Genomic DNA, 17,767 nt, shown 5'->3' with positions numbered 1-17,767 from the left:
GCAAGTGTCCTAGTTTGTAATAGGGATTGGCAACTGTATAAATTATTTAAAATAAAGACAGGTTCAGAAAATGGTGAACAAAAGGCGGCTGTCTCTTTAAAGAGTGCAGTTTGATCAGAGCATCAGCTCCATCCCCTGAGGACAAAGGCAATTTTGATTTGTGGGGCCCAGGAGTCCCTCACTTACCGGGATTCGTCTCTGCTCGTGCATGTGTAAACCTGTAAAATGCTCTTTTGTGTAGAATAAATCATATGCTATAAATCCTGTACAATTAAATGTGACCCTTCATAAAGTCACAATGACAAGTCTTCATTGCAAAGCTGTGCAGAGCAAGCTCGCTGTCTAGACAGAGCAGAATTATTTCCCATTTATCTTTTTTTTTTTCCCTTTTTTAAATAAATAACCGACCGTTAGCACTGATGACTTGTGTGAACCCCCAAGAACGCTGCTCTCTCCTTACCTCTGTCTCATTTGCCCTGTTGCAGTCGAGGCTGAAGCCCAGCGGGGCTGTGACTGCTGCTTGGCGCTGATGAAGAGGAGCAGCTCCCCTCTCTCTAATGCTGCTGTTGGCAGTCAGAAGCAGATTCCATTATTGCCGATCAATGCCGCCGCCATGCAGGAGGAGGGGAGAGGGAGGGGTGGGAGCTTCCTATTCACAGATTGATCAACCTGCCATTGCATGAACAAATTCATTGTAAGAAAGGCTGGGATGCTGTTATAATAGCTTTAGCAGGAAGGGGCTTGTAAACAGGGGAATGCAGGCTCTTCAGTAATGGGGAGGGTATTTAAATTGCCTCTAAGCTTGCTGTTTTTTCTTTTAGCATAAAGCATAATACCTGAGCCTACAAACAAAGCCAACACTATAAGGAATGATAGGGATATATTACACTTAGCTAATGAGCTATTGTGCTGACTTATTTGAGCTTCTTCAGCACTGAGACCTTTTTCTTCTTTTTACTTAAACTGATTCTATCATAACCTGCTACCTCTTCTGGATTTTAAAACCTCGGTTCCCCCTGCTCCCCTTTTTTGCCTTCTTTCTGTTCCTGCTTGGACTGAAACCTGACACAAAGGGACAAGAAGTACAGATCCCACTTACTGCTCCCACCCATGCCTGCTTTGTCAGTCCGGGCTGGCTGTCAGATGTAGGGTTGAGAGAACAGGGCAGGATCACGCTCTCATGTTGTCAGTGTAGACAATAACTGGAGTACTGGAATCCCAAGACCATCAGCTCCTCCCCACCCTTCCTACCCTGCTTCGTTCACTTATTGTTTTCTGTATGGAAAAGTTTTCTGGCTGGAGAATGAGTCTTCTTTCTCCTGGTGATGTGGCTGAATGGCTGGATAGCAGCACAGAAGATGAGAAAAGCCTTCTCTCGTTTCTTGGTACGGTAGGGTACTAACTCTATTTTTTTTTTTTTTAACACTTTACTGGGAAGCCTTTACTACTTTCACTGGCAATTAATTTCTTCAGTCCTTCAGTTACCTGTTATTTCTTTTTAAAAGCTTTTAAGCGGTATGCAATTGTTAATTAAAAGTGGTTACAATCTGTTTGAAATAGTTGCAAACACATTGGGCAAAGGTCAAGTTATAAATGGGCATGTGACATGCAGAAAATCTTTCTGGACTAAACAATGTTACTTACTGGTCTGTTTTTCTTCTCTGTGCCATTTGACCAGCTGATCCCTGTGTTCAGTCTACTTCCACTCATTTCTGTCAGCATGCCTACGGCTTAACTTCTCAAGTGTGCGATGGTAGTAAGATAAATGAGAGGAGACTGCTGAAAGTTTTTCTTCTTAAAAGAAACGTTTAGATTCATTTAGAATAAAAATTTCAGCCATGGGATCAGATAGTTCTCTAGCCTAGAAATTAAATCTAGGTAGCACAATCAAACAATCCTGTGCTCTGTTTCTGGATACTTACACATTAGTTTAACTGCATTCAGGTAGAAAATTGAAACTATTCTTTTATTTATAGTCCAGCGTAAATACCAGTAAGAGGTTGAAAATGTTTTAAACTGAATTCACACATAGAAGCTGATTATTGTTTCGTCTTTCCCTTCAAGCTGTTGCTATGTCAAACTGTTGTTATTTGGTTCTGTTCATTTAATCCCATCTCCACAAATTATTCCATCTCTCTCCTTAATGGTTTCTGTTGTTCTCAGGATGCAATCTGTTTTCTTTCTATTTTGATAATTTCCGGGTACTGAGTTGCTCAGATGGGCTGCTTGATATGTGTGCCCCTTTTCCTTTCTGTGGACTAATTAAAAAAATGTTTGTTATAATATCTGCTATAATGTCGTCTTTTTTTTTTTTTCCTCAAGATACAATAGGATCTTTGTACTTGTCCAAGTACATTATGGGTCTTTGTCTATTAGTTAAGTAGGTGACGACTAATCCAGATGCTTTTTTTTTCCCCCCAGTTTTGTTGTCTTCCATCCAGACCAAGGTCAGGTACCTGGTGTGGCTGTGCTCTTTTCGGTAGATGAGAGTTTACCCTAGTCTCTCTATGGTAAGCAGTTCTCTTACTTAGCAGGACCAGAACAGTACAGAATGTCGCAGGAAAATAAGGGACTCCCACAGAGTCTATTTTGATTTGCTAACACTTCACCGCTATGTGCTGTGGCCTTCTTTGGGGATATCACACCAGATGTGAACAGGGACAAGAGTATGCAGAGGCTGGGCACCGGTGCTGCTCTTCAAGAGGCTGCCATTTTTGCCCCCTTACACGTATGCCTGTGTTGACATTTTGTTCCGAACCAGGAGATCCTCAAGATGTCTCCTAAATCTCAGCTCAGAGACATCAGGAAGTATTTATTCAGCCTGGAGTCTGAAGGGTGTCACAAAGCTGAGCTATTTAAGGTAGCATTTTTTGCTTCCGAGTACTTAAATTATCTTTTTTCTTTGATCTTAAAGAGATACCAATTCCCAAATGGTGTCTTAACTCTGGGGCCATATTTAAGGTTTAGTGGCATCCCTCAGATGTCTACAGTACATTGGGACTTTTTGTGTGTCCATAACAAGAATTCTCATTGCTGAGGGGCAAAATCCTGCCATAGTGAGCAAGAGGTACTGAAGCTGAGAGCAGCCTTCTGGCCCATTGAGAGGAACAGGGAAGAGCTGTTGATCTTTGATGTGTCCGAGAGCCAGTCACTTGTGAGAATATCCCGATAACCAGAGCAAAGGATCGCTTTATAGAGAATGCCTCGATTCACAGCCCTTTCGCGGAAAGTAAAAGGATTGGTTTTGAAAGCCGTGGCTCAAGGCTGTTGTTTAATAATAAGGATAATAAATATTGATATCATACTAATGTGTGTCTAAGTCATAAGCCTCTAAACAAATTACATCGCGGGAACAAGTTGCCATGCATCAGCTGATCTGCGTTAATTGTCTGTGTGCAATCTCTCTGCAGCAAACACAAGGTAATTTGAATTAGCAGGGGCAGTCCAAGATCATTAGGAACTAACGAGGACATCAGCATCTCCAGGTCATGTGCAGTAGCTCCTTGTGTCCGCTTTTGTGTTGGCACAGTTGTCCAGGCAATTTGTATTGCTGTGCGTGGAGTCAACCATTAAAGGAGGCTTTAGAGGCTGATGCATGAGGAGGTTAAAAAGGGGCAACTATTCCAAATTTTGTATGGCCACGCACATCATGCAGAGGATATGTTGAACAGTTTAGGGATGTGCATCTGTTTCGTTTCTGACTCACGTTCGCAGAGCTGGAGGATTCGTTCCTCCGCCTCAAAGCAAATGCATCAGTAATAACAGCTGATGTTGTACTCACTAAATGCCACATACAGTTTCCTCAGAACATTCCGCAAAAAGAAATTTTGAAAGTCAGTACTTGAAAGCCAAAAATTATTATCTCCTATGATATTCTTGCCCTTTCTTCCAGCCTCCTCTGTATATTCATCTGCTTTGCATGTTAAGTCTTGTCTTTCAGACTGTAAAGTCCTTTAGGAATGAATGACTTGAACTGTCATTTAGGTTGCTTGCTAAGCACCTTCTGAACTGGGCACTAATTCAATTACACTTTTTTTCCATGCCAGCACAATGCAAGCGTCTAACACCAACAGAATTACCTGTCTGTAAATTAAAAATCTTTGGTATTTACCTGGATCATCTTGCAAGACTTGTCTGATTGACTCAATCCCTAGTAAAGCACAGTATCTTCTTTTAAAATCCCTGCTAATGGATTGGGAGAGTTTTTGATCATAATTGGTATCTAGCAGTTGTTTGATGATGGAGTTCTGTAGCAAGTGAGCTTTGCGGAGTTTCCTTTGTATTTCCCTTTCCAGGCTTCGTAGCTTTGTGCAATTTAGTATACTGTGACTTGGTCGCATTCTCTCTGATGTATCTTCTTGTGGCTTTCTTTCCCCTGTCTTGATAAAAGTGGAAAAGCTATCACTGCAAATTTCAGTTTTCTCCTTTAGGTTAAACCTTGTAGAATTTTTTATCCTTTATTTTAGTCAGAACACGAGCTTGGACTTCGGGACTTAAAAGAGATGGGCGGTTTTGAGTTTGCTTTTACCCTAAGCTTCTTACATAGGCATTCAGTTAAATTTTTATGACAGTCTGTGAATTGGGCCCCAGTCTGACTTCTCCCCAAGTGAGCAAAATGAGAGAGAATGCTTACTCCAAGATAAAACATTAACATTTTTATTTATTTTTATATGAGGCTTCCTAATTCATTAGGTAATAATCATCTGAAAGACGCTGTTCAGACATTGCTTCTTCTTGTTCCTTCTTACGTATCTCCTAACACTTTCTATCTTTCTGCTTTCTATTACTGTCTCTAATTTTGTCAGCTGGTATGTATTTTCACCAGGGTAGAAGAAACCATAAGTAAATACTGACTGCACCCAACGAGATCTTTCTCGTTAGTGCTGTCTCATTAGTGCCATCACACGAGCACTCTGAAACAAACCTAAAGAGACAATGAGACAAAAATAGTCTCTTCTCTCTTAACGAAGTTGTGAATGCCATAACGTTACTGAATGTATATGCTGTACTGGTATTTCATAAACTGACTTGGAGCATGTTGAATTTTTGTACTTGGTGAAATGCTTATTTATTTTTAAAAGGCTCAAAGTGAATTAGATACTCCCTTCTTAATAGGCTCAACACAGTAGTTTATTTGGGATGAAAGTACTTGAATTAGCGGCCCAGCTGAATATTCCCACTTGGTGAACATTCATTCATGCATATAAGACATTTTTTAAAATGACATATATATATATATATGTATGTTGTGGGGTGTTTTTTTGTTCTTGTTTGGTTTTTTTGTTTTGGTTTAGTTTTAATGTATGAATACAGGAGGAGGCCAAACCATTAGGGTCAAACAAGCACCTTCGTTATTTGTGCGCTGTGGTAGGTGATCAGCAACTCGCAATGAAAATAGTTAATAAAAATATAGCAAAGTAGAAAGGCTGTATCTCTGTTCTGGTTTGCTTTCCTGCCCTACAAGCCAAAAGTTTTAGTGTACTGTCTTTGTAAAGTAAAACAAGCTCTGTAGTTCCTGTTGTCCGTGAAACAAGTATTGAATCTCTGTTTGTCTCTGTAGTAAACCACTCAACTGGTGGTTACATCTCTGAATAGCATCTTCAAATACTAGCTGCCAACAGCAAACCCGTAAGTGCTCCAACTCTTCCAAGCTTAGATTTGAGCCCGTTATTTCTTTAAGTGTGTTTGTAAAAGAAATACTAAGTCACAAATAGTCAAGTGCTGCAGGTTTTCTGTATTTCTTTTGTAGTTAATCCGTAAGACTAATTGGCCTTTTGACAGAGTAGCAAATAGTGCTGAAGGAGGCCTTGAAATCCTTCAGTCCTTTCTAGTCCATTGCCACATCCCCACTAGGGTCTCTTCTGTCTGTCCTCTTTGAGAGAAACACTTGTCTATCCTGTTCTTACAAATCTTCAGTAACAAAGATTTTTTTTTTTTTTTTTTTTCTCCCAAATCCTTCCTCAAGATACTCTTTTCACGCCCTAGGATTCGGTTATTTATCTGGGGATAATTACTTTAGTATAAGTTTATACTAAAAAGAAATAAGTACCCCGAGGCCCATAAACGGTAACTTACTTAATTTGCATGTCTTATTTTCTTAACGTACTTCTTCCTTCCTCCCTCCCGTGTAGGCTTTATCACGCTCTCGTAGTGCCTTGTTTCGCATTAAGACCGTAAGCTCTTTGGGGCAGAAATGGTGCGTGTTCAGTACTCAGTCTGGCCATGCCGCATCCTGGTGAGAGGCCTCTAGGCATTACCATGTTTGAAATGTAGAATAACCTGTCCAGGCAGGTGAATTTCTAAAACAGCATAGATAAAAGGTAAACATTTAGATTGTTTGTCCACTGTGGTAACTATTGCTGCATGAGTGCTACAACATTTAAAACAATGACAAATTCTGCTTAAAAAAAGGGGGTATGGTGTGTGTAGCTTATTGATCCTTCCTTCAGACAAGAGGCTAATTGCAGGATTGTTTGATTGTTCAGCTAAGGCTCTGACCAGCAGCAATTGCCGTTTTCTCACGGGGAGTGCCAAGGTAGCTATATGGAGGGGGTGAAAATATTTGGGTGGGGTTTTGTTTTCTTTCAGCTGGGGACATTTTAATACAAGTGCACTGGAGAGGCAGTCTTTGGGAACACTTGGTTCTGGATAGGTAATTGGTCGTATTGAACTGGGTTCGTATTTTTCAAATGCCTGTAATTAAGCAAGACTTGAGAGGCAGAATGAATTGATTCTTTTTATGAAACATATTCTCTATCCCCTCTAGTCTCAGACCAAGGTACCATCAGATCAGGATGCGTGCAGACAAAACAAAAGGAAGTCCCAATCCCTGAAATCTTATTGTATCTTTCTTTTATTTTCCTAACCAGTAGATAACATACACCAACAGTCTGCCCCCTGCCTAGTAAAGACAACACAAAGATATCAAATAAAGATATTTGGAGAATGAATTTGAGGATGGATTTTTTTTTTTTTCCCTCGACAGAATCTATGTCTTGGGAAAGAAATATTAATTAATTTTTTGTGAGTAATACGATTTTTTTTTTCCAGTGGATGGTAAATGTAGCCTTTCACAAATCCAAATTTTTCTTGCATATCAGAGTGAAGGATGTTGTAGCAGATAATTGGCCCGTGCTGAGCCATGTGTTATTAGAAACTGCTAGTAGTCACAAACTGATAAAATTGTGACTTTGATTATTGATTGTGACTTTTGATTGATTGATTATTATGAACTGCTAAAAGTCACAATTGATAAAAAGGCTGGTGTGCAGAATGTGACCAGGCTGAGAACTTTATTATAGACATGTAGGACCTGCCAGCCTGGAGCAGATGGTCTGATCTGTTGTTCACTGTGACAGAGACCAGTACCAGCCCCTTATGAGTAATGACAGACGAGAGTTACACTTGCCAGTGTGCTTACCCCTTTTTGCATCTCCAGGTAGGTCTTTGGGACTGCTTTAGAGTCATCTCCGGGACTTCATAAGCAGGAACTGAGATCTGGAGATGTTCTTGCCAGCCCTGGGAGGACACAAGCCCAGCCTGGAAGGTGCCACAGTCTTGACACAAGTTCCACTGAGACCGTGCAGTAGTTTCATTGCGCTGCTCTTTGCAAAATCATGGGCACCCCTGTAATCTTTGTTTCTGTGGCCTTATTTGCAAGTTCAGTAACTTAATTCTTTTCACTGTAACCCCTGAGGATTTTTCTTTGTTGCTGATTGTTTTTCCTGCCCTTCTCCAATCCATTTCAAATTCAGAACAGTGGAGATAGAGTAGCAAGCACCGTCCTGCAAAGCTGGGAGGTTTGTTTCATCTCTACTTCTCCCACTCTGAGAAAAAGCTCTTCACAGCAGAATACAAATTCCCACAACAGCGAGGTTTCGGATTTCAGTGGCCAGAGCACCTAGCAATAGGAAATTCAGATCAAGTCCCGCATCCTAACTGGAGGTCATTGAGGCTACCTCGCTGTGGCCAAGACCGCTGCCTTCAAAGGAGGTCAATCATCACCACTACTCATAGTAGTAAGTGGCACCTGTCTTACACAAACCTGCCTTCTGGCCAACAAAACAAGCTTTGGTGTTGCAGAGGGCAGAGTGGTGCAATATGATGATGTGAAAAGAGCCCTACCTTCATTGTATCCTTGGGCAGTTCCCTCTTTAGAGGCATCTGCCATGGCTGAGTAATTGGCTCAGCTAATTGGTAACTGACTATTTCTATGTAGTGTGTAAATATTTATTTGTGGAAATATTTATTTGTGGAAATATTTATTTGCATAAATATTACTGCATATCACCAATCTATGAGGTGATAAATTAAAAGTGTCCCACAGGGATGTTTACAACTCATTTGCTTGATGGATTTCTTTTTTTTAAGGTTGAAAAGGGGAAAAATCTGTCTACCTTTTTTTTTTTCTTTCCCTTTTCTTCCCAGAAATTGAAAGTGGATGAAAAGGGTTTCAGATTGTTTATCCACAGAAACAATGTGATTTATCTGTAGTCTTGGTCCCTGAGAGTGAGCAATGCAGAAAGCAGTTGTAATTTAATACTAAGCCGATGAGAGGTGCATTGATTTTTACAGCAGGTGAAGATTATGCAGGAGTAGCCTCTAGCATTACTTGTGGAGCAGGGGAGGGAACTGTCTAATTTTTTGCCTGGTGGTGACAGTATAGATTTTTTTTACACGACTCAGCAAAAATACTGTTCTATGGGCATCATAGCAGGTTGCTTTAGCTTTTCATTTCCACTTAACATATCTCGACAATTTTGCTATATCTAGGTCTTCTTTTTCCTGGGAACTGGCCATGTTGTTTGTTTGCTCTTGTTTTTTGGAAGGAGAAGAGAGGGAAAGGTAGTTTTATTTTTAGTTCATTTCAGGCACCTTGTGAATCCCTTCCCCATTTGGTACACTTCTCTGATGGTCTGAGAATGGTAGAAACTCATTTTACTGATGGCGTCTCAGTGTTTTATTTGCAGAGAACTTGAATTGCTGCTGGGTGGATGTGTGGGGAAGAGGGAAGGCAAGGAGAGCCAGGCGTGTTCCTTGTTGTACCTTTTCAACTCCATTTGGTTTAAACATAAACTTTTTCCTAAACCGCCCCTCCTGCAGAACCTAGTGTTGAAAATAGCGGGGAATTCAGGCTCCTGTTTTCATTTATGACTCAGCAAAGTTAACCGACTGTGTTAAATTACTGAAGCAGCTTTGATGTGATTTCCTGTGTGCGAGAAGTGGCGAAAGCCAAACCTATTACATTACGCATTACTATTCGATGTAAAATAAAAGGTGCTCGCTTTAGTCTCCAGTTCCAAGTGAGTATATCACTCCCATTTGCTTTCATTCAGCATTTCAGCAGAAGCGGTCATTTAAATCCTACGTAATACAGCTCTCTTTGGGAGAGCAGTACTTAGAGGTGCTGCAGAAAATAAGTTTCCCTTCTTAGAGGCAGGGGGAGGAGACTGGCGGCATAAAAGAGCGCATCTTCAGATAAAACTAGCAACCTCTGCCAAGGCTCCTCAGATGGTGGCATTGACCAGTATTCAAAAACCTTGGTCTAGCCCTGGCCCTGCTCCAAGCGCTTTGTTCTCTAAAGGTGCCCTGACAGGGAGTTACCCTCCAGCAGTGGAACAGGCGATGCCTCCTTAGCTGTAAGAGACAGTGCCCGATGCTGCTCATCAGCCAAAGGAGAAATCTCCCTGAAAGTGGTATTGCTCTATCGCAGTTACTGCGAGCTTTGACAGACCGTGATTTACTTGGTCGGTGCGAGCAGGGCTTGTGCATCGTCCTGGTGGTCAGCAGCGAGCAGCTGTGCCCTGCCCATTTTCCAGTGGTAGCTACATTGTGTGTTAGACTTTGTTTGCCCAGTTTAGGAGGCTGTTCTCCCTCTTAGCAGTTCTTTCCCCGTCGATGGTTACAAGCAGATCAAAAGGCTGAATGTTAGCGGTTTGGTTTTTTAAAAGATAAATATCTACAGTGCGAGACACTAATACTGCAGGGTCTAGATTTCTTAGCCTCTCGTTCCGTATGCTCCATTTTGTCGTTCTTCAAGCATCCGTGGGAGATACGTATTATAACTGGTGAGATCAAAATCCGGTATGCAAAGACATCACAAGTAATGTTATCCCCGAAGAAGGCTTTTCCTCATTTTTCTTCGGTTATGTTGAGGAAAACACTGCTCTCGTGGTACCAGCTGGCTGTCTATCTCTGTAAACCTTTTTTTGCTGCCGTGAATCAGGATATACAGTGAAATTTTCTGTAGCGGAGGGAAGCCGGCAGTTGGGCGTCTGTTAATAGCCTGAAAGTAACTAATGAGGATGTGCAGTCGGAGCGATTGATTGAATAGCTGCAGTCCTGTGTGTTTCTTTTTCACTTGCTCGCTTGCTCGCTTGCTCTCTGCAAGCCGTGGGAAGGGAGGGGGAACGGAGAGACCCAGCTTTCTCTTAAGTGGAAGTAGCACGGATCCCCAGGGCCAGGCGGACAGAAATGGAAGTTTAAGCTGCATCTGTCTCTTGAAAGGAAAACGGCAGGAGTCAAAATGTCACTGTCTGGAGTCGTGGCTTACTCCTTTTCTTTAAGATTCAGAAGATAACAATGGACTTTCTGCTAGGAAGTGATTTTTTCCCTCCCCGAGCTGGGGGATGTTTTGTGAAGCTGGATTCCTTTAAGTCTGGCAATTGAGCTGGAGATGGGCAGCAGTTGTGATAAAGGTATCTGTATGTGTGTGTGTATATATATGTGTGTGTGTATCTAGCTATATAGAAAAATGCATATATGTACAGTATATGTGTGTTTGTGTAGAGATTTTTAATAGTGTGTATACTTTATTATGCTATTACTCTAGTATTTATACTAGAAAAAGATATAAATGAGTCTTTTATGAACATTTGTGCTCGTCAGATCAGCCTGCATGGATTTAAGATGCCAAAGTCGTATCTTAGTAAGGTCATGTTGCCAGAATGAGGAGAAGTTGACCTATTTTTTTTATCTGCAGAGATATATATGTCTTATTACCCGGGCAGTTATAAGTCTTCTGCTGGTTGCATGGTTTGAGCAAGTAGTGTGATCATATAAGACCGAACTTTGACCTTTGTCAAATTGTGTTCAGCTGTGACTAAAATTGAGCTTCCCTGTGTCTGGATTTTAGTTATCTGTTAATTACTGCATTGCTTATGTTAAAAAAAAAATAAATTAAAAAATTAAAATTCTCTGAATACTGTTTCACGAACAGTAATAGAATACTATGTTTGGCTATTGATCTTTACCAGCATTTTTGATTTTAATTGCCTATTGCCTACAATCAAGTCAGATTCATAACATTGAGTCTGTCAGTGGAAATGCCGTTGTAATTTAGTAAGTAAATAAGATACAGAAGAACAGGTGAATGTAATTCAGCAGTTTAGTAATGCACTTGAAACTTTACTGAGACGTCTGTCCTATAGAGCATAAAACCTGACTATTCCCCACCCCCCGGCACCCATTCACCTTCTTTTTCTTCTCTTCTTTAGAGGTCCCAGCAGAGAGATCTCCTCGCAGACGGAGTATCTCCGGGACCAGCACCTCTGAGAAAACCAACTCCATGGATGCTTCGAATACTTCTCCTTTCAAAGTGCCAGTAAGTGTGCCTTTCCTGCAAAGGAGGAATTTTTCTCATTGAATAGGAGGAGGAGATTAAAATATCAGAGTGTATAACTAAGCTCTGGAGAAAAAAAAAAAAAAGACTATTTAGTTAATATTTCCAGTTGACTAAGAGGGATTTCTATCAACTGTCATGCATTATCAATGAGATTTCTGGTAGATCTGTAACTTGCTTATTTTCATTGGCTTCATCTAAAGTTGCAAATAATGAAAAATCAGTGTTAATGTGGGCAGCGACCTATATAAATACTTTTGAAGTTGCTGCCAGGGATTGCATTACATATTCAATTTTGACTAGGAAAAAAGTTCCTTTAGGTTGGTGATAGCATGTTATTTTTCCCTCATGCCAGTGAAGTACATAAAAAAATTGAAATGTCTTTATAGTTTACTTGGAAGCTGATGAAGTTTCTGCAGGTGTGTTAATTGCTCTTTAGGTCTTCAGTTTTTGTCGTGAGTTCGGTTGGCTGTGAGTCTGCATGAGACTTTTTCAGCTAGACTCCAGATTTTCTTGCTTGTGTCAGTCTTTGGTCAGTGTATCCAATAGCACAAAGGCTTTTCTATTATTAGACTGAGGGCAAATGCTTCAAGTTAAAATGAGGTGCTCGGTAATTTTTTTAACAGTATTTGTTGGTGTTTTAAAATATGTAACTCGAATATTGCAAGTATTTTCATACCCCTCTTTATTTTTGGGAAGTAATCGGCCTCCTTTAAAACCTGACAAAAAGCAGGAGAAGAATTATCTAATGAACGTTGGGGTTTTTTGTATATTTTCTATGGACATGAGTACCATTTCTGTACCGTGGTGTATATGTTCTTACTTTGCTTTAGATAGCACTCATCCCTTTTAAGCACACTTGCTAGCTCACTTTAGATCCAAATGTGTGTGAAACTTGGGTTTTGATTAAATCCTACATTATGACATTTTAAAAATAAAATAAAAAAACAGCCAAGGATTTAATGAGAGCTACTTAAATTATAAAAGGATTAAGGTTGGTCAGAGTCTATAGGATAGATGGTGTTTAAAGCAACCTGAAAACTCGTAATTTATTGGAATTGAAAAAGGGACCAAGGAGGCAGTGAATATACTGGGTATCCATACTTGGTCCCTTTTCAGAGTCGTAGAATAAGATAGATTGGAAGGGATCTCCGGAAGTCTCTGATCTATCCCCCTCTTCAAATCTGGACCAACTTATATCAGGTTGCTCAGGGTGTTCTCCAGTCAGGTACTGAAAACCTCCAAGGATGCAGACTGCATGACCTTGCTGGACAATCTGTTCTGATGTTTGACTATCCTCATTGTGAAGAATATTTCTTTTGTAAAGGCTTTCTTGTCAGAACAAAACTTGAACTTCTAATGTCTGTTGAAAGACCATGAATCACATTTTCCTCTAGTTCAAAAAATATCTGAAGTAGCAGTTAAAGCAGAACATATTGCTTAGCCTTGAGAAGAGAAAGCTCAGAGGGGATTCTTCGCAATGTGTATATATACCTGATGGAAGGGAAGAAAGGCGACAGAGCCAGGCTCTGTGGACAAAAGGCAGTGAGCACAATTTGAAGTATAAGAAATTCCATTTAAACATAAGAAAAACCTTTTTTCACTGTGAGGGTGATCAAACACTTGAAGAGGTTGCCTGGAGAGGTTGTGGAGTCTCCATTCTTGGAGATATATTCAAAAGCAGACCGGCCACACAGTCCTAAGCAATTTGCTCTAGTTTACCCTGCTTTGAGTGGGGGGGTTGGACCAGACAATCTCCAGAGGTGCCCTCCCACCTCAGCTGTTCTGTGATTCTATGAACTATCCTCTGTCACTTCAGTGACCTGTTTTCTGGGTGGTACTTGGGGAAAAAAGGGTCTTGGTCTAGTTGCATGTGAAGTTGTCACAAGAATATCCTGTTATGTCAAGTTCTGAGATTTTTTATGCTGAGCCCATGGTCTACACAGTTCGAGGAGGATTTCTGAACTCTGAGAGCCTTCAAAAGTCCTAGCTGTTCTCATCTTCATTTGTAAGAAATTCTCTGTCGTCGTTGTCTTCATCTATAATTGCCCTAGCCTTTAGATGTATACATGCCTTGTTAGTCTTTGTCTAAAAACTGCAAGCTACATATCAGAAGTATTTGATTACTATCAGTGTTATTTATTTTATATGCCTCCTTTTTTCTTTGTTCCTCATTTTTGTACATTTTTTAAAATGTTGATCCTATCTTTCAAGTAATGTTTTAATGTTTCTCTAATTCTTCTAATAGTTCTCTAATGCTTCTTAGCTCTTGCTCCCTTTCAAAACAAGAACCTTGCAGAATGTTTGTCATTTCCCCGGCAGTGTATTGGGCTTTTAGGACTCTGGCAAATAGGCTCAAGAAGCAGTACGTGGCTGCCTTTCTTGGGCATAAACCAGCAAGAAAAAAAAATAGAAGCTATTTGTGCCACGTGTAGCTGGTATTATGCTTCTTTGTCTGCCTGGCCACCTGTATACCCAGGAGCATAATGCACCCTCCTGTCTTTCTCATAGGGACAAGGCTTCTGGCTTTGTAGGTTTTGCTCTGAATAACCCATTTGTATGCTGTTACTCCTTAGCAGGTTGCGGTACAGGTGGGGGCTGAGATCACCCTGTTTTAAAATATGCCAACTTCTGATCTGTTTAAAAGAGCAAGCTGCAATTAGAAGTCAGATTGCTTAAGAATACAGATGAACTCAAGCCAAAACTACTGAAATAAAATACCCTGTTAACTTTGCGGATTGGCACACATCTAATAGGTGGATGATAAGATGGGGAGGAATCATGTTTCTTCCTTTGATTTATATTAAGAATTTCCCAGCTCTCAGAAGTAGGTAAGATGACTTGGAAGTCTCAGATCAGTGGGCTGAGAAGAGCTTCAAATGAAGGATGTAAGGGGTGCCTATAATGGCTTTAAGTTTGTGTGTGCGTGAGGTCATCGTTATTTGACAGGGCTTTATTGTACATATAAAGGAGATTAATAATAAGAGAACTTGCATTTTTGTTTTTCCAAACATTGACACCTACAGTATAGCTTGGAGGGCTCTAGGCAGCTGCAGTGTAGTGCTGTCTCAGTTATTCTTTCCGTGGACCTGACTCTGTGCCATACCTCTTCTACTCACTGCTTGGATTTCTAACAGAAAGCAGCTTAAGGCAGGGGACAGCTTAACCTTCTTCCATACTGATGGAAAATTATGCTGAGACTTTCATAATAAGTTGCTTTTACAGCTTTTTAAGTTTGCCTCTCAGAAGAGCTATTTAAAAGCTGTCTTCTCAATAGGACAGTGGCTTCCAGCATGTTCTGTGTGGGTTTTTTTTCCTTTCAAACGCCAGGCAGTGGTACTCACTCAGAACAAGGCATCTGTTTTTTTAATACTGCTAATTGGCGTTGGTTTAGCATCTGGAATTTTGATTCATAACAGCATAATGGCCTTTAAGCGAACATTTCCTTGACGAGACATTTTTCAAGTAGTCTCTTCACTGGCAGTGGTCAATGAAGGACTTATTTCAAGGGGCTGACATGTAAAGTTCAGGAAATTTGCCTTCCTACCTCCTGCATGTGCGCTGGAGGGAAAAACATATGTTTAATTTAGTATTGTGTGAAAAGTAGAATTTCAGTAGTTATAAACATACTCTTTCTCAGGACTAACCGCTACACGGACCAGCATGTAGAACGTGTTTGTTCTGGTTATCTCCCACCAAGGGGGATAAAATGGATTCTGCTGATGCCTTGCACAGCACAAGGCATACATACAGAGATAAGACCTCTTGGTGCTTGTCCTTTCTTTTTCTTCCCCATTTCCCCAAATATTGTTGTCTGCAGTTAAAACATTAGTCTCCGTCTAGGTTCAGTTGTGTTACTTGCCGTTTGACAATTTCCAAGCGTATCTGGGTGGAATATTGAGAGAGAATGGAAGGGCACGAAAGGTAGGAAAATTGAGATGAGGCAGCGTGTGTCTTCTTACATATAGACAGATGTGTGCTGTTAATAGATACGCATATATAGGAAAAGTCATATTTTTAATAATGAATATTATTTGACTGAACAAATAGGAAGGCAGACGGAACTGGCTAGAAGTAGGCATCGTGACGCATAGGTGGGCGAGAAACCAGCTTTTCCCTTCCCACACACACCATGTCCTGGCAGAGTATCTCAGTCTCAGTGCATCCCGTTCCCTACTGTTGCACTGTTGAACCCCGGCAGCACTGCGGCAACCTACCATATTCTCTCATTGCTCTGCCATTGGAATTGAGGGACCAGGGTAAATATGATTTATTATCAAAATCTTCAGACCTCCTGAAGCGGCAAAGTAGAGAGGACTTGCTAAACCGCTCTTCAGACTTGCATTGCGCTCTCCAAGTTTTGTTTCTTTGGGGTAGGGTTGTTAGTGAGTTGTTATTACAAATAATATATGATTCATCCATGTCTGCTGGCTATTAGAAAAAAAAGATGAGAAGGAGGCAAAGAAACAAGTGCAAATGAGATAGGAAAGCCAGAACACAATCTTTGAAGTAAATAGAATTATTTTTATAGGAACCCTGTGTGAATATGACGGGAAGACTGATACTTACAGATTGCCTTCCTTGGTTTGTTTCTAGTCGAGAGTATAATTGGATCTATAGAAATACTGTCTGCCTCTTTGCTCTTTAAGAGTACTGCTAAATGGAACAGAAGACAATGCAGCCAGCCTAAGTGAAGGTCAAAGCTTGATGAGATCTCGCGGCTGCCCAGCCTCATCTTTTATGCAGTCAGCAAGATTGTTGCTTCTCCAGAGCGCTGCTCTGCTATCGTCATGCTGCCAGGTTAGGACAAGTCTAATCTTTTCTGGCCACGTGACCTGACAGCATACAAGCACATATTTTTAATTCTGCATCAGCGCCAATGCAGAGATGGAATTGTTGATTTACATTAATGTGAGGCATCATGGCATCCTTCGTGAAAAACTGTCTGTGCTCAAATCTGTCCTCCCTGTTGTAAGATTAACATTTTTCCTTCCACTTTCCACTCTTTTCTTACTGTAACATGTTTGTTTGAATCTGCTTTAATTTTTTATCATTTGCCTGTGATGTGATGGCTTCGGTATGCTGCCTATTATTCTGTGGATTTTGTGTCAGAAGGCATAAATGGGCGATTGGCTATCTCCAGGATGCTCACCAAGTTCTCATCTGTGTTTTTATTCTGGGGTAATACTGTTCATAGGCTCTATAACCTTCACAGTATCTTTCTGCCAAAGCGGATTTCTTCATTGCATCGAACTTTAACGTTGAGTCAGATGATGGGTATATCCAGTCTGTGACACCGTCTGGTGGACCTCAACAGCAGGAACATTTTTCTCATGTTTGGCGTAAACTTGACTTTATCTGATTCCCCTGCAATTAATGTAGGGGAACTATGAACGTATATAGCTTTAAACACCGGTCACATTCCAGTCGTCCTTGGTTTAATAGTATTTAAATGTGTACCGACTCATTCTATTCTTCACTTCCAAATCATGACTTAGTCAAGTTACGCAGAGTTTAATTAATGCATCCTCTGCAAATCAGTCCTTCTGGCCCTTTTATCACTTTTCTTGCTCTTCTGTTTTTAATTCCCGTCAATTGATTCTCCAAGTTCTGGTACTAAAGTTCACAGGAATGTGTGTTATCAGTTTCTAATTGCTCACAACCCTTTGTGTTATTTCTCTGTCCTCCCTGGCCCTCGCTTCACCTCCTAATTTAATATAGCTCAGTGTAATTAATGTGCTGCTTAACTTTTCTTCCAGATCATTACAAAGATGTTAAACAGAAGCAGTCATGCCACTATCCCCACCACATCCCGTTGGACCCTTCCTTCTACCTTGATACCTTATCACTTGTCGTAATTACTCTTTTTAGACATTCCTGCAGCCAGTTCTCAGGTTTGTGTTACTAGCTTTGACAAAGTTCATCTCCATTAATTTTTCTAATTAGTATGTATGTTGTATTATCAAAAGGTATTCTGAAGTGTTGGGCTGCTTACTGGCTGTGTGCCAGGGGACTAAAGAGCCAGGGTCACAAAAATTATTGCCTCCTTCCTGACCTGAGGGGGAGACAAAAATGCAGGCACTTGAATCGTAGTGAGGTAGGCTCGAGGCCATCGCTTCCCCACGTACTTCACCAGCTGCAGCTAAT

The 17,767-nt window shown here is 40.7% G+C and overlaps 1 protein-coding gene across 7 annotated transcripts in view; it reads left to right on the top strand.

The window, feature by feature from the left end:
• Positions 1-17,767, top strand: part of RASAL2 (RAS protein activator like 2) — a 150,574-nt gene that overhangs the window by 82,791 nt on the left and 50,016 nt on the right. For 6 of the 7 annotated variants that reach the window (XM_087732292.1, XM_087732289.1, XM_087732291.1 and 3 more), the window contains one exon: positions 11,496-11,602. In XM_087732292.1, the coding sequence (XP_087588418.1) occupies positions 11,496-11,602 (107 nt within the window). Of the gene's footprint in view, positions 1-10,530; positions 10,698-11,495; positions 11,603-17,767 lie in introns of those variants that run through there. The other variant, XM_087732293.1, reaches the window with a different exon arrangement.

This window comes from Nipponia nippon, unplaced genomic scaffold (genome assembly GCF_047370975.1).
Source record: "Nipponia nippon isolate SJK-2023a ecotype South Korea unplaced genomic scaffold, ASM4737097v1 scaffold_5, whole genome shotgun sequence".
In the NCBI taxonomy this organism is placed as follows: domain Eukaryota; kingdom Metazoa; phylum Chordata; class Aves; order Pelecaniformes; family Threskiornithidae; genus Nipponia; species Nipponia nippon.
Note: the sequence above shows the minus strand (reverse complement) of the source record. Positions and strands in the feature narration are given on the sequence as shown.